Source organism: Eleutherodactylus coqui, chromosome 2 (assembly GCF_035609145.1).
Source record: "Eleutherodactylus coqui strain aEleCoq1 chromosome 2, aEleCoq1.hap1, whole genome shotgun sequence".
NCBI classification, from domain to species: domain Eukaryota; kingdom Metazoa; phylum Chordata; class Amphibia; order Anura; family Eleutherodactylidae; genus Eleutherodactylus; species Eleutherodactylus coqui.
The window spans coordinates 170,453,756-170,475,972 of record NC_089838.1 but is presented as its reverse complement, the minus strand read 5'-3'; the positions used below and the strand labels follow the sequence as shown (position 1 = coordinate 170,475,972).

Here is a 22,217-nt window from a genome sequence, read left to right as displayed (position 1 = left end):
CCCCGCCTCCAGAAAGCTAATACACACGCCGTCAGCCAGTTACATCCATTCAATGACATCATTGAATGGCTGTGATTGGCTGAAGGCGCACGTGGCTTCAGCCAATCACACTATTCAATGACATCATTGAATGGGTGTGATTGCTAACACACGTGCGCCTTCAGCCAATCACAGCCATTCAATGATGTCATTGAATAGTGTGATTGGCTGAAGCCACGTGTGTTTTAGCCAATCACAGCCATTCAATGCTGTCATTGAATAGCTGTACCGGCTGACGGCGTGTGTATTAGCTTTCTGGAAGCGGGGATTTCAAGCCCTGCATTCAGAAAGCAATGCTGCGCCGGGGACGAGGAGCGAGCGACATCCTGCCGGAGCGCGACAGAACGCCGGGGGAGGTGAGTAATGATTTTTTTTTTTTACCCTTTTTTTTTTTGTATTACCGGCGCATAAGATGACCCCCGACTTCAGAGCAGATTTTTCGGGGTTCAAAAGTCGTCTTATACGCCGGTATATACGGTACTTACTTTTCTTTCATCTGTAATTCCACAACATATGCCTTTTCTACCTTTTTCATGGCTACCTTTTTTTTGTTTAGCATACTTCTATTCTAAGTAATGGATGAAGGAAAAATATTAGTTTACTTGATAAATGAAGGGATCTAGACAAAATTTAGTTTGCAATATTATAACTTGGGTCCTGAGGGATGTGTCAAATCAGCCATGCACAATAATATATGACAATAGGTTGCCTAGAGAAATTTGTTTGCTTTCACCTAGTGTAAGGATTTTTCTCTTTTCTGTTATCTTGTTTTTTCCATTATTTTTTTTGAGATCACAAATCTAAAAATAAATTTAAATATCCATAGAAGGCGTACTTAAAAAGCAAAACCCAAAATTAATCCATAGACTAAAGGCCCCCTCACACTGGCAAGGGCGATCTCTCAGGCCATGATTAACAGCTGATATCACCCTAGCAATCCTTCTGAAAACCCCCGTATGCGACACGGTTTCACATGGAAACAGCCTCTCATCAGTGCGGAGGTTCTCTTCTTCCCTGCCGCGGCAGGAGATTCTGATGTTCTCCCACTGTTTTCAATGGGGTCGGCACTGTTGCTGCATAAACTGCCAGAAATTACCAAATTCATTGAGATGTGCGCCTCTTAATAAATTTGATGTACTTCACTCTGGGATACTTTCGACTTGGGCCATTTACTCAAAAAAACAAGTGTTTTATACAAATCTAAGTTTTATTCATCTGATTTGGGTGTTGCGCCATCTTCAAAATGAAGTGTCTGAACTAGGCTTTTATATCATTTTCAGGCACTTCTGATCAAAGTACCTAAGAGATTTTTTCAGTTGCTGAATACGGAATTGTCCCACGTCTGTCCCTTCCATTCATACCGTAGAGTGGGGGGGGGGGGGGGGGATTGGGCTCTCTGATATCAAAAAGTATTATGAAGCTTGGCTGCTTAAGAGAGTACTGGACTGGTGCAGTCATGCTGACTTGAAATCCTGGGTTTCAGTAGAGCAATCTTACTCTACCATCCCATTGCACTTGTTGTTGTGGACACTACCGACAAACCTCAGGTGATATGGATTTTCATCCTACCATAAGGCCTACACTGGTTGCCTGTCATCACCTGTTTCCTCTTGCGAACAACTCCCCATCCCCCATCTCCCCCTTTTCCCATTTTGGGAAATTCGCTGTTTTTCCTGGTATGGAAGCTGGGCCATTCAGGCAGTGGTACTTTCTGGACAGTTAGTGTTACACATTTTTTGCCTTCTAGGGTTTCTAGGAAGCACTTATTGGCATCCATGGATTCACCCCATGGCTTTTGGCATACTGTAAAGCTCTCACGTTTCCTAGTCTCTTTACCCTCTCCAGCTCATATTGGTTGTGTTTCCATTTGAACAGCCTTGTAATGAATCCAGCCTAATCTGTCATTGATTCCCTGCTCGCATCTCCAGATTAGGATTTTTGTCCACTTTTTCTGGCATAATTGAAACGCAATCTGGGCTATGTGTTTTCGCCACCTTTGGAGCTGGCACACAAGTCTTCTATTGCCAGCAAATTTCAAGAGGAAGGGTGTAAATTCTAGATGGTACCATTTTCCCTCCAGGCTATATGCCATATTTCCTTTTTTCTCCTCTAATTGCTGGCGCACTGCAAGACAGTGGTAGGTTGGCTTCTGCACATTTTTTGGACTGTGCCTAGGCGACTTCTAGAAAAGAGTGCACAACTCCACCTGCAAAATCTTATACGTTGACTTAAAGTCCTCTTCTCTTTGCAAATATTTATGTGTTTTCTTTTGGGGGGGGGGGGGGGAGGATCCCCTTTGGTCAAGGGTTCTCCTTGTTTTTGCCTACCCCCTCACCACAGTTCATTACCGTGTGAAGAGAGGAAGTAGATAAGTCTTTTGGTTAATGTTGGGAGTTATTCTGGTTAGGCATTTTAACTCTCTGGCTGTACAGCAAGTGTGAATGCTATTTGACCTTTATGCCTTGGCCTATCTTTTGTCTTTATATTGTTAATGCAATTTTAAAAAATTATAAATAAAGAATAGAGATGAGCGAACGTACTCGTCCGAGCTTGATACTTGTTCGAGTATTAGCGTGTTCGAGATGCTCGTTACTAGAGGCGAGCACCACGCGATGTTCGAGTTACTTTCACTGTCATCTCTGAGACGTTAGCGCGCTTTTCTGGCCAATAGAAAGACAGGGAAGGCATTACAACTTCCCCCTGCGACGTTCAAGCCCTATACCACCCCCCTGCAGTGAGTGGCTGGCGAGATCAGGTGTCACCCGAGTATATAAATCGGCCCCTCCCGCGGTTGGCCACAGATGCATTCTGACAGAGATCAGGGAAAGTGCTGCTGATGCCGGAGCTGCTATAGGGAGAGCGTTAGGAGTGATTTTAGGCTTGAAGAACCCCAACGGTCCTTCTTAGGGCCACATCTGACCGTGTGCAGTACTATTGAGGCTGCTTTTTGCAGTCTTGCACATTTTTTTTTTTTTTTTTGTATATCGGCTGTGCAGAGCATTGCGTCCTCAGTCTGCAGTCATTGTACAGAGTATAGGGCCAGTACTGGTGAGGCAGGCAAAGAGATATTCAGGCTATATAGGCAGTGGGCTTTTTCCCAAAAATTGGGGAAAAATACTATATTTGGGCTGCCTGTGACCGTCTTCAGTTTACTGCGTGTCTGCTGGGGGTAGTAGTCCTAATTAATACGCAGCTAAGCGTTACAGCAGGCTTGCGCAAAATTGTTTCCTGGATCTGCTGTCTCTGTTACATCAGCGCCGTCATCCCGCCAGAGGGAAACAGTATACATAATATTATACGCTGCCTACAGTATCTATCTGCTGGAGGTAGTAGTCCTAATTAATACGCAGCTAAGCGTTACAGCAGGCTGGCGCAAAATTGTTTCCTGGATCTGCTGTGCGTTCCGTAAGGGAAGTCAGCCTTCAACCACAGGCCAATAAGCGGCATATTTAATTACAGCGTTCTGTTTCTGCACTACTGGTAATACAGCATGCTGAGGGGTAGGGGTAGGCCTAGAGGACGTGGACGCGGCCGAGGACGCGGAGGCCCAAGTCAGGGTGTGGGCACAGGCCACAATTAATGGGTCCACGCGGTAGACCTTTATTAGAAAATGAGTAGTGTGAGCAGGTCCTGTCGTGGATGGCAGAAAGTGCATCCAGCAATCTATCGACCACCCAGAATTCTGCGCCGTCCACTGCTGCAACTCTGAATCCTCTGGCTGCTGCTCCTCCTTCCTCCCAGCCTCCTCACTCCATTACAATGACACATTCTGAGGAGCAGGCAGACTCCCAGGAACTGTTCTCGGGCCCCTGCCCAGAATGGGCAGCAATGGTTCTGAATCCTCTCCCACTTGAGGAGTTTGTCGTGACCGATGCCCAACCTTTGGAAAGTTCCCGGGGTCCGGGGGATGAGGCTGGGGACTTCCGGCAACTGTCTCAAGACCTTTCAGTGGGTGAGGAGGACGATGACGATGAGACACAGTTGTCTATCACTCAGGTAGTAGTAATTGGAGTAAGTCCGAGGGAGGAGCGCACAGAGGATTCGGAGGAAGAGCAGCAGGACGATGAGGTGACTGACCCCACCTGGTTTGCTACGCCTACTGAGGACAGGTCTTCAGAGGGGGAGGCAAGTGCAGCAGCAGGGCAGGTTGGAAGAGGCAGTGCGGTGGCCAGGGGTAGAGGCAGGGCCAGACTAAATAATCCACCAACTGTTTCCCAAAGCGCCCCCTCGCGCCATGCCACCCTGCAGAGGCCGAGGTGCTCAAAGGTCTGGCAGTTTTTCACTGAGAGTGCAGACGACCAACGAACAGTGGTGTGCAACCTTTGTCGCGCCAAGATCAGCCGGGGAGCCACCACCACCAGCCTCACCACCACCAGCATGCGCAGACATATGATGGCCAAGCACCCCACAAGGTGGGACGAAGGCCGTTTACCGCCTCCGGTTTGCACCGCTGCCTCTCCCCCTGTGCCCCAACCTGCCACTGAGATCCAACCCCCCTCTCAGGACACAGGCACTACCGTCTCCTGGCCTGCACCCACACCCTCACCTCCACTGTGCTCGGCCCCATCCGCCAATGTCTGTCAGCGCACCGTCCAGCCGTCGCTAGCGCAAGTGTTGGAGTGCAAGCGCAAGTACGCCGCCACGCACCCGCACGCTCAAGCGTTAAACGTGCACATAGCCAAATTTATCAGCCTGGAGATGCTGCCGTATAGGGTTGTGGAAACGGAGGCTTTCAAAGGTATGATGGCGGCCCCGCGCTACTCAGTTCCCAGTCGCCACTACTTTTCCCGATGTGCCGTCCCAGCCCTGCACGACCACGTCTCCCGCAACATTGTACGCGCCCTCACCAACGCAGTTACTGCCAAGGTCCACTTAACAATGGACACGTGGACAAGCACAGGCGGGCAGGGCCACTATATCTCCCTGACGGCACATTGGGTGAATATAGTGGAGGCTGGGACAGAGTCAGAGCCTGGGACCGCTCACGTCCTACCCACCCCCAGAATTGCGGGCCCCAGCTCGGTGGTGGTATCTGCGGCGGTGTATGCTTCCTCCACTAAACCACCCTCCTCCTCCTCCGCCTCCTACGAACCCTCTATCTCGCAATCAAGATGTGTCAGCAGCAGCACGTCGCCAGCAGTCGGTGTCGCGCGTCGTGGCAGCACAGCGGTGGGCAAGCGTCAGCAGGCCGTGCTGAAACTACTCAGCTTAGGAGAGAAGAGGCACACGGCCCATGAACTGCTCCAGGGTCTGACAGAGCAGACTGACCGCTGGCTTGCGCCGCTGAGCCTCCAACCGGGCATGGTCGTGTGTGACAACGGCCGTAACCTGGTGGCGGCTCTGCAGCTCGGCAGCCTCACGCACGTGCCATGCCTGGCCCACGTCTTTAATTTGGTGGTTAAGCGCTTTCTGAAAAGCTACCCATGCTTGTCAGACCTGCTCGGAAAGGTGTGCCGGCTCTGCGCACATTTCCGCAAGTCCCACACGGACACTGCCACCCTGCAACATCGGTTTCATCTGCCAGTGCACCGACTGCTGTGTGACGTGCCCACACGGTGGAACTCTACTCTCCACATGTTGGCCAGGCTCTATGAGCAGCGTAGAGCTATAGTGGAATACCAACTCCAACATGGGCGGCGCAGTGGGAGTCAGCCTCCTCAATTCTTTACAGAAGAGTGGGCCTGGTTGGCAGACATCTGCCAGGTCCTTGGAAACTTTGAGGAGTCTACCCAGATGGTGAGTGGCGATGCTGCAATCATTAGCGTCACCATACCTCTGCTATGCCTCTTGAGAAGTTCCCTGCAAAGCATAAAGGCAGACGCTTTGCGATCGGAAACAGAGGCGGGGGAAGACAGTATGTCGCTGGATAGTCAGAGCACCCTCCTGTCTATATCTCAGCGCGTTGAGGAGGAGGAGGAGCATGAGGAGGATGAGGAGGAGGGGGAAGAGACAGCTTGGCCCACTGCTAAGGGTACCCATGCTGCTTGCCTGTCATCCTTTCAGCGTGTATGGCCTGAGGAGGAGGATCCTGAAAGTGATCTTCCTAGTGAGGACAGCCATGTGTTGCGTACAGGTACCCTGGCACACATGGCTGACTTCATGTTAGGATGCCTTTCTCGTCCCCCCTCGCGTTACACGCATTCTGGCCACTACGGATTACTGGGTGTACACACTGCTCGACCCACGGTATAAGGAGAACCTTTCCACTCTCATACCCGAAGAGGAAAGGGGTTCGAGAGTGATGCTATACCACAGGACCCTGGTGGGCAAACTGATGGTAAAATTCCCATCCGACAGCGCTAGTGGCCGAAGGCGCAGTTCCGAGGGCCAGGTAGCAGGGGAGGCGCAGAGATCAGGCAGCATGTACAGCACAGGCAGAGGAACACTCTCTAAGGCCTTTGCCAGCTTTATGGCTCCCCAGCAAGACTGTGTCACCGCTCCCCAGTCAAGGCTGAGTCGGCGGGAGCACTGTAAAAGGATGGTGAGGGAGTACGTAGCCGATCGCACGACCGTCCTCCGTGACGCCTCTGCCACCTACAACTACTGGGTGTCGAAGCTGGACACGTGGCCTGAACTCGCGCTGTATGCCCTGGAGGTGCTTGCTTGTCCTGCGGCTAGCGTCTTGTCAGAGAGGGTGTTTAGTGCGGCTGGGGGAATCATCACAGATGAGCGTACCCGCCTGTCAACAAAGCCTGGATTTCCCCAGACTTCTCTTCTCCACCAGCGGACAGCAGCGATACCTAAACAATACGTAGGCTGCACCCGCGGATGGAAGCATTGTTCTCTATCACCATCAAAAACGTGGACCTTTTAGCTTCATCAATCTGTGTATAATATTCATCCTCCTCCTCCTGCTCCTCCTCCTGAAACCTCACATAATCACGCCGAACGGGCAATTTTTCTTAGGCCCACAAGGCTCAGTCATATAATTTTTGTAAACAATTTTTATACGTTTCAATGCTCATTAAAGCGTTGAAACTTGCACCTGAACCAATTTTTATTTTAACTGGGCTGCCTCCAGGCCTAGTTACAAATTAAGCCACATTAACCAAAGCGATTAATGGGTTTCACCTACCCTCTTGGTTGGGCATGGGCAATTTTTCTGACGTACATTAGTACTGTTGGTACACCAATTTTTGGGGGCCCTCGCCTACAGTGTAATCCAATTAATTTTTTGCCCACCTGCATTAAAGCTGACCTTACATCAGCTGTGATGGGCACTGCAATGGGATACATTTATGTACAGCCGGTGGGTTCCAGGGAGCCACCCATGCTGTGGGTGCACACGGAATTCCCATTGCGGAGTTGTAGCTGCCTGTGACTAATTATAAAAAACCGCGGTCTGACTGGGGCATGCAGACACCTTGACAGAATGAATAGTGTGTGGCACATAGGTTCCCCATTGCTATGCCCACGTGTGCAGCTCCTGATGGCGGTGGCACTGGATTATATTTCTCATTGCTTCTGTACAGCATTGTGGGCTATCGCCCCGCCCCTTTTAAAGAGGGTCGCTGCCTAGCCGTGCCAACCCTCTGCAGTGTGTGCCTGCGGTTCCTCCTCATGGCAGACGCACTTATAAATAGACATGAGGGTGGTGTGGCATGAGGGCAGCTGAAGGCTGCGCAGGGACAATTTGGTGTGCGCTGTGGACACTGGGTCGTGCAGGGGGGGGGGGGTTGGGCAGCATGTAACCCAGGAGAAGTGGCAGCGGAGTGTCATGCAGGCAGTGATTGTGCTTTGTTGGAGGTAGTGTGGTGCTTAGCTAAGGTATCCATTGCTAATGAGGGCTTTTCAGAAGTAAAAGTTGTTGGGAGGGGGGGGGGCCCACTCTTGCCGCTATTGTGGCTTAATAGTGGGACCTGGGAACTTGAGATGCAGCCCAACATGTAGCCCCTCGCCTGCCCTATCCGTTGCTGTGTCGTTCCTATCACTTTCTTGAATTGCCCAGATTTTCACAAATGAAAACCTTAGCGAGCATCGGCGATATACAAAAATGCTCGGGTCGCCCATTGACTTCAATGGGGTTCGTTACTCGAAACGAACCCTCGAGCATCGCGAAAATTTCGTCCCGAGTAACGAGCACCCGAGCATTTTGGTGCTCGCTCATCTCTAATAAAGAATTAAACATAAATTTTCCCCATTGAAGTGTTTTGAAGAATTGCTAATAAAGCTCTTCTCTGCAATTATGAACAATTTTCATGAAAATTCTTTATTTCCCGAGATTGCCTTGGAAGCTCACTGAAAGGGAAAACACTTGTGCAATCAAGGCCTTAGACAGAATCTAAATGTGTACAGATCTGACGTGTGACATGCATGTGGGATTTTTTATGGCCCAGAGGTATGCTGAAATATGCTATACTGGTTTTGGGTTGTATTGAACAGCCTGCAATGCTATTCAATACTGTGAAAGAACATGTACTGTTTGTGAAGTTTGTTCTTGTGCTTTTCTTTCTTTCTTCAATAAAAAGGTGCTGTTTTTCACACTTAGGTTTGTTCACATTTAGGTTTCAAGTTTCACTGTACTTTGAAACAACTTTGTGCTTATGTGATAGTCAATGTGATAACTAGCAAAAGTGCAAATTACTTTATCTAAAATACCATCTTTGTGCTGAAAAAGGACTCCAGCCAGCTGGCCACTAGAGGTCTCCCTCCTAATTTTCTGTTCATTCTCAAGATGGATCAAAAAAGGACAGGGGGAGATGGATACTGCTGCGGTAAGGAGACAGAAGCAAGTCATTACAGTGTTACAGCTACTTCAGTGACCTCTATACTGCTCAGTTCTGCAGTTCTCCATGTTGCTGCTGTTTGTCTGTGTTGGGCTTCTTTCGCGTCACGATTTACCTCCACCAATGATCCTATGTAGAAAACTGCATAGGGATCTAAATAAGATGGAACCATAGTATTTAATGGGTAAGACACAGAAAGACAAAATAGATCTGTATTTCGCACATTAAAAATTATGGTTCCTTCCAGGTTTCTGTTTGTATGCAATTTTCTGCATGGCAGACAAAAACCTGAGATGGAACCCGGCATTGGGGGTAAAAAGCATGCTGTGAAAGAAGCCTTACAGTGAGTAGAATCTGCTGTATTCTCCATATGCAAGGTATAGAAAACATCATAGCAGCTACTCTTCTCCCAGTGATTTAGAGAGAACTGAAAATTACAGATAGAGGAGAAAACTGGTGATGAATGCAGGATGGGAATAATGTAATGACCAGATACTATTACTCTTCATGTACACATGGCTGCTTATTCTGAAAAATCATTTGAAAGTGTGGGTACGCTTTAATGTGACATTTTCATGCATTGTAGGATGCTGTGTTAATGCAGTTTTGTGCCAATAAACTTGACAAGAAGGACTTTTTTGGAAAATCAGACCCGTTTCTAGTGTTTTACCGAAGTAATGAAGATGGAAGGTACAATACTTAATACCTATTGTTAATGCTGCTACTCTCCTGTGTAACTAACTAACCTCATCACACAATTATATGTACACACTACACTGAAAGGCTTTTTTAAAATTAGTTTGAAACATTCACATTCTGTTCACCACATTGATTGTTACTTTAGGCATCTTTGAATTGTTACGTAGAATACTTTTTTAATCAGATGACTTGTAGTGGCTTCACCATAATATTCCATCATTTGTCTTGCTTATGAAACAACATAATGGAGTATAACAGTTGATAGGCATTTCCTGTTTGAAACACAACAATTACAGAAAATACTGCATACATTTTTTTCTCCCTGTAGCCTAATGACGAAGAACATGTTATGTGGTTTATATGATTAGAAATCAGGGAGTTTAAAACTAAAATCTCATCTACTGATGGGTGGATGGGGGTGATTGTGATATATTTTAGTATACATATCAAAAAGAAACCAGTTAATGTCAGCATCTCCAGTTTTCACTTTCATATGATCCACATGGTACAAATAAAGTGCAACATTTCATTTGTAACCAGTCTTTGTCAAGGTGCTGAGGTGAACTAACTTAGCAGGATGGACTGTTGCATCACCATTTCCGTTCTATTACAAAGGGCTATTGCTGCTGCTCTCATTTTCAAGACATCTTTTAGTACATGTGACTTTATAGTGACCAAATACCCAAGTGGTCATTCTTTTACAGCAAAGTGGTTTAAAGACTGTGGAACAGATTTACTAATCCTGTCTAATAGTTAGACATTGCAAACTTCAACCAGGCAGTCTAAAAATGTGCTACATTTGTCAGTTTCTCATGCTGGATGATAATTTTGGCTCATGTTTGTCCACCTTTGTTTACCTTTACACCACCTATTGGTTGGTTTGTTTCCTGCAAAAATTTTCTGCCACAATTTTGGTGCATGGTGTTTCTCTTGAGCAACACCGCTTTCCTATCAATCCACAAGCATTTTTAAGCTAAGCTGCACCAGCCATTGAAAGTGTATAAAACACATCATGTTCTGCAACCACAATTTTGACACCAATTGAACCAGAATTAGCTTAGTAGATGTACACACAAACCTATTCTAGGATATTGGGGTATATCAGCTAAGTAATACTTGTGCGACATGTCTGGTATGAGGTTAATATGTTTTTTTTTTATTCTCAGCTTCACAATTTGCCACAAGACTGAAGTAGTAAAGAATACATTAAACCCTGTTTGGCAGGCTTTCAAAATTCCAGTTAGAGCTTTATGCAATGGGGATTTTGACAGGTAAGGAAAGTGAGATTTTCTGAAGTTTCTACAATTTGAAGATTTTGAAGGCTATGTGCTGCAAAGACAAACCCCTTGCTATTAGCATTGACTCTTTTTAAAAATGTAAAGACTGCTAGACTGTAATCGCACTCAGGATGGGTCTCAGGACAAATCAAATATACTCCAGTTAGTTTGTTTACATTGTCTGGGCAATCTACAGTAGTTTTGCTATTTAAGTATATTGCAAATATATGCATGTTTAAGCATATGTTTACATCATTTTAAGAGTTAAGTTGAAACCTTTCAAAACCACTAAACAAAGTACAGCAGAGTATATGTTTGTTGTTGCCAAATGTTATTCAATATACAGGAGTAATCGCTAGAATGCATGCATATGTTCTGTAGGAACATTAAATACAACAGTAAGGCCCCTATGCACATGGGCAGATTTTTGCTGCAGAATCCGTGGCAGGCACAAGCAGAAAACGCTTGCAATTTCCGCTCGCGAAGGAAGAATCACAGCATGCTCGATTTTGGTGTGGGACTCACACGAATGGCTTCCATTGCAGTCAATGGAAGCCGTCCAGCCCGCAGCGATTCCGAAATGTCAATTTCGAAATTGCCACGGATCCGTGTCATCAACGGCGCGGTATTCTCTGGCCCAGCACATCCGCAGCAGAGAGAAGACAATCCGGACAGGTACGCAGGGTTTCCTGGGCGGCACAGGGTCTGATTCCGCTGCGGGATCCCACAGCGGAATCTGACCTCGTCGTGTGCATTCGGTCTAAACCTTTTTAATTCTTATCTTTAACCTCTACAAACGTGTCAGGTATATGTTCCAAGTATTATGTGCATATAACCTTTGTGATTATATAGCGATGAATCTATTTTCCCCCCTTAAACTTAAAACAATGCTTGGAAACTTCTGTATTTTATTAAAGTTTTTTTTTTTTTTTTTTTTTTAAATAGGGTTTGACTGTTACATTTTCAGTTTAGTTGACAACAATTAAGATAAAATGTTAATTTACACTGGCAATCCACCGTCAGTTTTGCTTTGTTAAATGAAGAGTCTCTAAAAGGTTATATGGCTTTTGGGTTAAACTGAAATGAGTTTAGGAAGTCTGAATGATTTCTCAATATTTACATCCACCATTCTTTTTGAGAAAGCAACAACAATTTGGTATTTTTTCCTAGAATTCTCTATTATCCTTATTGTGCTGGCCATAATTCCAAAATCTGCCTGCTTGCAATCTCAAGGCCATATTTTAAATGCAGAGTCCCCAGACCAAGTAAGGCCAATGTGCCCATGAATTGTTTCATATTAAAATAAGGTGCTCTGAAAAAACATTGCATTACCATATTGCAGCGCCCATTCAATGATATAAACTAACAAGTAAAGCTAGCACAGCTAGAACATCCACACAGAGTTGTCTATTCTATTGTGGCCACAACCATTATTCATCTAAGCTTCTATAGCTAGTAAGTGGGGAAGTTAGTTATCTTAAAACTATTCCTTCTAATTTGGACAATTTATAACCGTGTTACATATTGCCGGTCTAGGGAAATGAAGGGATTAATGTCAATATCCCTGGTGGCCTGGGATAGAGAAAAGGTTAATTTCCGTATTTCTGGTGGTCTAAAACGGGAAAGGGTTAATGTTGCATACCTGGGGTCTCATGGGTGACTCCCTCCTCCATGCCCCAGCAATGTCCCTGTAGCAGAAAGTTTGAAAATGGAATTGGCAGAATTTCCCACCCCTCTGTTATCCAAATTTCTCGCCATCTCTCTTGCAAACTGCTTAAATTGTCCCTTTTGTCACACAGACTGCTCTCCATGCCCCTTCTTTTACAAAGATTGCTCCCTCTGTGCCCTGTACACAGATTGTAACAGGTGCAGTGAGTGCAAAGACTGCTTTCCATGTGACTGACTCCTCCTGTAGTTGTCCCTCTTACTGAGATTGTGAAAAGTGCATAAGGCGTAAAGCTTTTTATAATATGCAGTGTCTAGGAGCGCAATCTTTGCAAATCCTTGTCTACCTCTGTATTTCTACTGTACCTTTATGTAATCTTCATTTGTTCTCTATTAACAGAACAATTAAAGTGGAAGTTTATGATTGGGATAGAGATGGAAGGTATAGTATTTGCACGTAAATTATTGTCATTGCCAGTTTTAACATGCAGTGCTGTACGTCAATGAAACATGTTCACATCCTATATTTATTGCACAGCTACTTCAGTTGACTGTCTGCTGAATATAGGAAGACTATACTGTGCTTGGCTTATAAATCATGGAAAACACTAATCTTGTTTGTTAAAATTTAAAGGTCCACTCCGGCATTTTTTTTTCATTTATAACGTAGCTATCCTCCCAGTATGTGTAAGGGAGCTATTGTTACCTGGGTTAGTTCCATTCCATCTAAAACTCCCAGCCGCTTTCTCCTCAGATGGTCATATGATCATAGTTCTGACCAGCTCAGATTTACTTGGGCTTTTGCTATCTGAAATTAGTCAATTACACTCAGTCTTTGTGATCCTGTTCGATGGACCCTACCACCGAAACTGACTAGAGGGGGACACAGACATTCCTATTAGTTATTGATGATGATTACCCAGCTACTGTCACACAATTATAATAAAGGAGATCATAGCTCATCCTCCTGACTCTATACTTATGGTCTGTAGCTTATTTAGGTCAATAGGAAGGCAATGGTGATTAAACTGTTCTCCCAGCAGGCACAAATTGTATAGCTTCTAGCTAATGCTGTGCTGCTGCATCAGGAGATAGATGCAAAAGTGAAACCAAAAAATCTCGCAATCACATAAAGATGGTGCCTGATAGGCATCAGACAGGAGGCTGTACTGCATGGAAGTGGCTGCAATACACAGAGGAGACCTCCAGATTACGAGTTAATCAGGTGAGAGGAGCAGGAATGAAAAATGTATTTTCCCAAGAATGCCTCTTTAAATAGTTTTATTAATAACAATTAAAAATTGCACACGAATAATACATTTGAAAGGTACATTTTTATAGACTGGAAACCATCACCTAATTATATGACAGGCCAGTGCATATCCATAAAGAATCATTTGAAACAAAAAGCAGTATAGATGTAAATAGAATCCAGGTATACATCAATGATATCAAAATTGTCTATTGCCTAAAATGTATCAAAATGCACATATGTTATATAATTGTCTGCTAATCTAGCACTGCCATAATAGAAAAATATCAAGTCATTCACATGAACAAACAAGTTAGTTAATGGTATGGCTCAATTAATTTAGCTATATAAATTTCAATATGTTGAGATGAGTTAAAGGGGTTGTCCCGCGCCGAAATGGGGTTTGTTTTTTTTTCAAACACCCCCCCCCCCCCCCCCCCCCCCGTTCGGCGCGAGACAACCCCGATGCAGGGGTTAAAAAAGAACACCGGAGAGTGCTTACCTGAATCCCCGCGCTCCGGTGACTTCTTACTTACCTGCTGAAGATGGCCGCCGGGATCTTCTCCCTCGGTGGACCGCAGGGCTTCTGTGCGGTCCATTGCCGATTCCAGCCTCCTGATTGGCTGGAATCGGCACGTGACGGGGCGGAGCTACACGGAGCTGGCATCCTGCACGAGCGGCCCCATTGAGAAAAGAAGAAGACCCGGACTGCGCAAGCGCGTCTAATTTGGCCATTAGACGCCGAAAATTAGTCGGCTCCATGGAAACGAGGACGCTAGCAACGGAGCAGGTAAGTGAAAAACTTCTTATAACTTCTGTATGGCTCATAATTAATGCACAATGTACATTACAAAGTGCATTAATATGGCCATACAGAAGTGTATAGACCCACTTGCTGCCGCGGGACAACACCTTTAATAATTAGTGGGTTAGTTGGAATGCAGACCAGATATCCAAAACAATCCAAGGTAATGGACAGCAATTCATAATTGATACTAAAAGCTCAGGCCATGGAGAGTAAGCGGATAAGGTAATCACAGGGCTGCAATATAGGCACAGCCATGTAGCATAAATCCTAGCAATGGTCATGCCCTAAACCGTAGTGCAGTGTCTGTAATTCATAATACACAGTGCCCGGCTGTCAAGCAATGTAATTAAGATCTGGACCTCACACCATGTCGTAACTACACTCGAATAAGTGGCTAATTGCTCATGATGCCCGGACCCTTCTAGATGCTGATCTGCAAGATCATCTTGCATAAAACAGAGCAGCTACAGACTGCAGTAAACCACAGAGAAACAGAACATCACCAATGTGTTTCTTCCGTAGACAGAGTTCCTCAAGGTGAATGTGCAGTGAGGTTACCTGTTAAGTATATATGGAGCTTTCTTAAAGAGACACACACATACTGTCTCAATAAATTTAAAGCTATCAAGTTGCCATTTAAGATAATAAAAAACTCACCGGAGCCTAAGTGCACATTAAGAAATTACTGAAGAATATACACTGTCTCACTGATAACCTGCAACAGTATGAAGAAATACCTGAAATGAGACAAAACTTAACACAGAGAATTAAGTTCTGAACAATCTATTTTAATTTCAAACAATTACATATCTCCTGTGGCCCAATAAACGGGAGGATCAGGAAGTAGTGGGGCCGCCATATTGAGTGATACAGTTGTTATTGCTATATGGCATTGTTTCAATAAATGCTCAGATTACTATCCTAGGGTAGTGGTGACCATGTGGTATTGACCATAGTTAACAGTAAATTTTCATTACAAGGCTTGTGAGAGAGCATGACCCACATAGTCAGGTCCCACAGATTCCTAAATGGAGAGAGACCTGGGGATCGTGCTGACCAATAAATCACCTGGACCCTTTGCGAAAAATGCTTGACGATCACTGTGTGGGGCCACATATTATTCTTTTGGACAATGCCGTTAGGTAGACTCTGATCTAGGGCTGTGCGACTAATGGAATCAACTTGAATAATTTGCCTTTTAAGTGCTCCACGATTCTGAATTTAGTCAATTGAATTCATCCCTGCCTCCGCGTCAGCGTTGTCTCATTAAGAGACTCCAGGAGAAAGCAGCAAGTGGCGGAACTGTTAATATAGGTGAAGCTGCAGAGTGCACAGAAAGATGTGCTGTGTAAAATCCATGGCAGTGAAAGGGTTAGCCTAAGAATCTCCGCTCCCACCCCTGTGTTCACGGACATGCTGGGTTTGTTCTGCTGTAGTGTAGGGCTGCAGCTGTGCATAAAGTCAGGGGTTGTATAGTGTATGCTGCTTATCTGTACACTGGAGGAGAGGAGCTCAAGTGTGTTGTTTGTCTACAGAGAGATCGCTGACTGCTCAATGCCCTAGTGTGTACTGGATTCCTCAGCTCCTACACTCTGCACAGGGCAATGTGGATTTGCTGACTGGGGGAGTGGAACACCATGTTCAATGTGAATATAAATTTCAATATTCATGCCCATTCTTTTACATAGGGCAAATCCAGGCACAGCATTTTCTTAATAAGTTATCAGAATTATTCTAAAGCTAGCTTTGGAGCAAACGACACTACTGCAAGCATTCATAACGATGATGTAGTGTCAGGGGCATTCTTCGCAATGAATGGCTTGACTGCAAACCTGCCTCAGCCAGTCTTTAAAGCAAATGTCGTCATCTGTATTTGAGAATCCAAATCTGTTCGCTCTACAGAATGCCAGATGTGTAGATCTGTGCGTTGTAACGTTTGTCTGAGGCTGCATCCGCATGGGCTATACAAAAATTCGATCATGTGAAAAAACCCATTGGAAACCATGGGCTTCACATTGTAGCAATGATTTGTAGCGAGATTTTGTAGCCTGTGCGAATGCAGCCTCGGTGCTCCAGTCCCATCACAATGATGCACATTTAGTTCTGCTTTTCACATCTCCAAATACGAACTATGGTTGTGGTATCCTGCTCAGTTTCTGCCATGAAATGATGCAGAGACCTACTGGCTGTACATAGCCCAATGATGATGGCTTTAGGAAACTTATTTATAGGCTGTAAGAAGCAAATGAATTTAATCTTATTGTTCAGACCCAAAGGGAATACAGTATTTGGCATACAAATTCATCTGGCCACCTTTAGTAATATCCTGTCATGGTTACCACTCCTTCTATGTTCATATAGCTGATAAATGCCCATAAAATGTCAACTAGAAATAATTTGTCCTGACAATGAATGAACGAGCTAGAGAGCAATGAGAGTGTGTGCACACAGCCTGCAGAGATAAGTCTACTGCACTGATTGCATGCCGACTTTCAGGGGTGACTGAATGGGAACAGGGAGCCAGGTAGGTATAAACAGCACATCCCTGGACTCCTATGGCCTGTGATAACCATAACTTAGATTATTGTGCTCATAGATCACAATAGTGTTTTTGGGTTTTTTTGCATTTGCAAGTACCCGGTCTTCTTGCTTTTTTACTCTACAGTCGTCATTTAGAAAGTAATTTTTCCCAAATCATCTTTGGGAAAATCATGTAGATAAATCCTTTGCCTCATGAAGAAAACTTTCATCTGTGGAACAGTTTTTGCAAACACACAGGAAATGTCAAGCTGGAATCTCCTGCATGACTGATTGGGCATGACTGCTTTGCATGAGGAGTGAAGTACTAGCAGTGGGTTTCCTTTAGGTATTCATTGAAAGTCCACTGTCAGTCCTAGTTATCTGGAGGTCCAGAAAATGAATGCATAAATGGCTAAAAGAATAAGTAAAACTTGAAGGGATGTATCCTAACATATTTTACCTATCATGCAGAGTTCAGCCCCTGCATAACAGGCAGGCATCTCTGATACAACCCCTTTAAATGTAAATCCTTCAGATTCAGCCAGTTGCTAAACTCATCCAGGTCAGATTCTGTTCTTATTCAGATACTCAAGAGATCATCGAAAAAAAGGACAATGAAACAAAATTAAGCACCAAAAAAATAACAATAGATGCTATGTTTGCTTCAGCAGTTGCAAGATGCAAACATGTAGTCTGTGCAGTGAAAATGTTGCAAAATAAAAGGCCAAAAAAGAGCCTGTGCTAAAAAGGACCACAGATACTGTTTAGAGATGTGCCTCACTGATCCGTGCTCAGTGGTTGCAGGACAAATGCATGGAGCCAAGGTACAGAGTTTTTTTAAAAATGCCATAAGCAAAAAATTTGCTGCAAGAAATGAACACAGATGCAGATCAGCAACGTGCTTCACAGATCTGTGCCACAGGGGAGAGACAAGGAGGTTTTATGGAAAGGAATGAGAAAATTTGGGATGCTGCAGGTAATCACACCAGATGAGTACACACTACAGCAGATGACCGTTGTGGAGAACCACAAATTCCAGCAGAGTACATAGCAGAAATTAGCACACTGCAGAAAAAAAGAACTACTTTTTTTTTTTTTCACGGGCAAATGGCATCTGTGGTGGGATTGCTCGTATGTCTCCAGGCCTTCCAGCTGATCACAAGCTTCACTAATATTCAAATGTTACCTCACCCTGCCATGACTCTTTTAAACCTAAATGCTGACCTACTTCCAAATATTTTACGCACCCCAATAATGCATATCCTGATTGCTTGTAGAACAAGTATCGCCCAACATTGGAATGGCAATTCCATTTTCTCTATCTCTGACATAATTAAGTCATTTAACAACAATTGCTGGTTCGAGGGCATGCATTGCAGTGCTTTCAATAAAAAAGAGAGGTTCAGATGTGACTGAGCAGCTTGGCTCCAGAGCTCCTACTGTTTCTCCGACCTGATACTCCAAGAAATTTTGTCCATCCCTGACCTTTCGAGATAATCACTTTACATGACTTCTGAAATCACAACTTGACCAGGTTAATTTTACTGGCCTTTGAATGAAAATTGTTTAATTGTTATAATTTTAGCAATGAAACTTAATACTTCATGAATGCATATACCTATGCTCAAATCTTTGTTTTCCTTATTAAAATATTGTCAAAATTCAATAAAAAATTTGTTTAAAAAACCAACAAAAAACTGGATAGTGAGGCCATGGTTGCTGAGCTATACTGCCAGCCTCACCGACTTTATTTAGTGATAAGTGCTCTTTAACCCTTTCCAATCCACTGTCTGACATTTTAAGACATTCTGATTGAAGGCTGTACAGCTCCGATGTTGAAAGACGTCCAGCAGGGTATTCTTACTGTATATTACTGGCCGCTCTGTTGTTGGGGGGCCTTTCCAGCATGTCCCATACTGCAGTACTGCCTCTAGCCAGCAGATGGTACCATTGTATAATGACAGAAAGAGAAAGCCCCCTAGGAAACCCTGAATCCAAAATTGGATTGCAAAGGGTTAAACTCATGGCAATTAACAGTAATATTTTCATGTCTCTTAGATTTTTTTTTTGTTGAAATGTTACATTTACTGTGTACTACTTTTTACCATTAGCAGGCCCCTTTCACACTAGCGTTTTGCATCCATTAAGCCTCTGTCTGTGTTCAATTTTTGAAGCGGAGAACTGAATTCAAACTGAAATACAGTAGTTTAGTTTATTTTTTTCCCCGTTAATTTTCAATGGGTTTTCAAAAACACTGAATGCTTTTAATTTGCTTCAGTTCTGTTTTGCTACAATTGTTTTTTACTAAAACAAGTACTTCAGCAGACTAGCAAACACAGTCTGCTGTGCTACTTGTTCTAGTAAGAAAAATGGAAAGAAAAACGGAACTGAAGCAAATTGAAAGTATTCCGTTTTTTGGCTTTTTTTTTTTTTTTTTTTTTGAAAGCCCATTGTTTGTTTCAGTTTTAAAGGGAACCTGACACTTGCCTAAAGCACCTTAAACTAACTTATGGTGCTGTTAGGCAAGATAACAGGAAGCTAGGTGCTATATGTTACTTTCTGGTTCCCACAGTGCCAACCAAAAATCTGACTCTCTTCAGAGTCCCATGACTGCGCTCTCTTATAAAAGTCTACAGGATTCTGAACAGATAGATTTTCGTCTGGGACGGGTACCTGGAAGCAGGTAGATATATAAAAAAATACAGCACTCTGCTCCCTGTCACATCACCTAACGGCACCATAAGCTAGTTTGTGGTACCTTAGGCAGGTGACTGGTTCCGTTTAATTCTGTTTCTCTGCTACAAAAGCAGAATTGAGTGACTGAAAGACTCGATGGAGACAAAACGCTAGTGGGAAAGGGAAAAATATGGTATTGTTAGTGCATAGGCTAAAACTCCCTATCCTGTGTACAATATTTGCCTTGTGTGCATGCTTTTGAGGTGTGGTTGTACAATTTTGTGCATCAATTCACAATTCCTGAATTCGGTTGTCTTTGAGTAATGTATAATTATGTACCGTCTTCTTTATTTTCCCAGCCATGATTACATAGGTGAATTCTCAACAAGCTACAGGGAGTTGTCGCGAGGGCAGTCACAGTTCAATGTATATGAGGTGAGTTGCAAAAAATATTTTTTATTGTGCAACACAATACAGGGTTATTACAAGCCCCACCCAGTGGGCGCACAGTTCGTAAGTAATACTCCAATGTTAAGGAAAAAGCTTGCATTTGTAAGTGAAAATCATCCGGCCGTCCACCAGTAAGCATGGAAACAGTGGAGCATCTCCGTGCAAGTTTCACACAAAGTCCTCAGAAATCCTCCCTGAGAGGAAGTAGAGAATTGGACATCCCACAGCTGATTGTGTAGAAGATTCTGCGCCAACATTTACAAAGATATCCCTACTGATTGCAACTCTTACCGGCCCTGAAACCGGTCAACAAAGCGAGGCGACGTTCTTTCTGTGAGAGTATGCAAACTCTATTGGAAAGCAATGGTTTTATGGAATGTCTAGTTTTTAGTGATGAAGCCGCTTTCCACCTTCAGGCACAAGTAACATACGTAATGTGAGAAGCTTGTCAAGTGATAAGGGGGGCTCACATTGAACACCTCTGATGTGAAAAACATTTCTGATGTCTCTGTTTCCATTGATATCACATTTATGTATCTGAGTGTCATTAAATATGAATTGAGTGTTTCAAATCAGCAAGATCATTTGTAATAACCCTGTAGATATCAAATTATATCCAGGAACTCCCTGTGATGTATTGTTTACAGGCTGCAGCAGCCTCTGTACAAAATTTTACAAGGTGCTGCAGACAATCAATAGCCCAGCAATAAAGCGCTGAGATCTGTGATTGGCTGCAACAACATGTGACATCCCACATACATGTTGCAGTCTGTAAACAGTACATCACAGCAGAGACCCAGAGCTGCCATTGCAGAAGGTTCAGGAAGTCAGGAGAGGTAAGTATTAGCTTGCTTATTATTTTCTGCAATGGGGGACCTGTTTTGTTTTTTTTTATTTTATCTCTGACAACCCCTTTAAGGAGGCACAGGGGTGCCTGTTAAGTGGAGAAAGAGACATTACAACGTTTCTTATATTTGCTTGTAGTATTGATTTGTGGAAAGTTGATTATTATCACAGATGCACCTTTAAAATAAAGTGGTTAAACATTATACTTTTATTCTAATGTCAGTATATTTCATTTTTTCATACATCATTTTATAATCTTTTTGTATTCAAATTTTTAAGGTAATAAATGCCAAGAAAAAGGGAAAAAAGAAAAAGTATGTGAATTCAGGAACTGTAAGTAACACACATTCTCCTATTACATATAAATTAGTATTGAACTTGAAAACTGAAAATTATTAGTGAAAAGTCTCCAAGGGGATTCTGTCATTTTAATGAATATATGAAGTGTGAAGTAATTTTTCATGGCAGCTTTTAAGTAATAAAGAAATTTGAAAATATTTTGAATGTCCTTGATATTTTTTCCTTGTGTACCAATGATAGCCATTTTCAATTAGCAAAGGGAGATTTTATGGGATTAGAATAAGGCAACTTTCCCATGGTCGTGTTATGAGCACATTTTAATGTCTGTATTATCACCACAAATAGACCTCCTGCTGATTTTCAAAAAGCCTGCTGTTAAAGGCAATATAAAGCAATGCTGTATTCAAAGATTTCTTAAATGGGTGTATAAAAATTAAGCCTGAAACATTTCACATATCAACAGTTGCTTTAAAATGAAATGCGAGAAAGTTATGCCTCTTCCTCCTAGCTTGGTTCAGGTAGCCACCTCAAGGTTGAACTCAGCCTTTCATCCTTCCAAGGTCGGTAAAATGAGTACCCAGCTTGCTGGGGTTTGGGGGGGGGTGGGTAAACATGACTGGGGAAAGCAATGACAACCCCCATCCCCCGCCCCCTCCCTCCCTTTTGAAAACAGTTTTCCAAGAAAATGTCACAATGTGGACGTCACCCTAGGAGTAAGTCATGACTCGGGGCTTGGACCAGGGGACTTTACCTTACCTCATAGAATATTTTAATACAAAAGATCCCTACAAGAACTCAGGCATTTTCACTTTAATGCTTCCTTCACACACTATCTCTTTTGGCTGCCTTTTACCTCAAAAAATGCATGTAAAAAAAAATAGTCAACTTTTTTTTTAATCATGCAATTTTAGCAAGTGCTTTTTTCCTGGTGTTTTCAGTGTCCTGTAGTGAAGTTTAAG

General features: G+C 43.6%; 1 protein-coding gene across 2 annotated transcripts in view; it reads left to right on the top strand.

Moving 5' to 3' along the window:
• CPNE8 (copine 8) overlaps window positions 1-22,217 on the top strand; it is a 251,176-nt gene that overhangs the window by 162,869 nt on the left and 66,090 nt on the right. For both annotated transcript variants that reach the window (XM_066591905.1, XM_066591906.1), the window contains 5 exons: window positions 9,352-9,455; window positions 10,631-10,735; window positions 12,807-12,848; window positions 20,022-20,097; window positions 21,238-21,291. In XM_066591905.1, coding sequence (XP_066448002.1) covers window positions 9,352-9,455; window positions 10,631-10,735; window positions 12,807-12,848; window positions 20,022-20,097; window positions 21,238-21,291 — 381 coding nt within the window. The remainder of the gene's footprint in view (window positions 1-9,351; window positions 9,456-10,630; window positions 10,736-12,806; window positions 12,849-20,021; window positions 20,098-21,237; window positions 21,292-22,217) is intronic.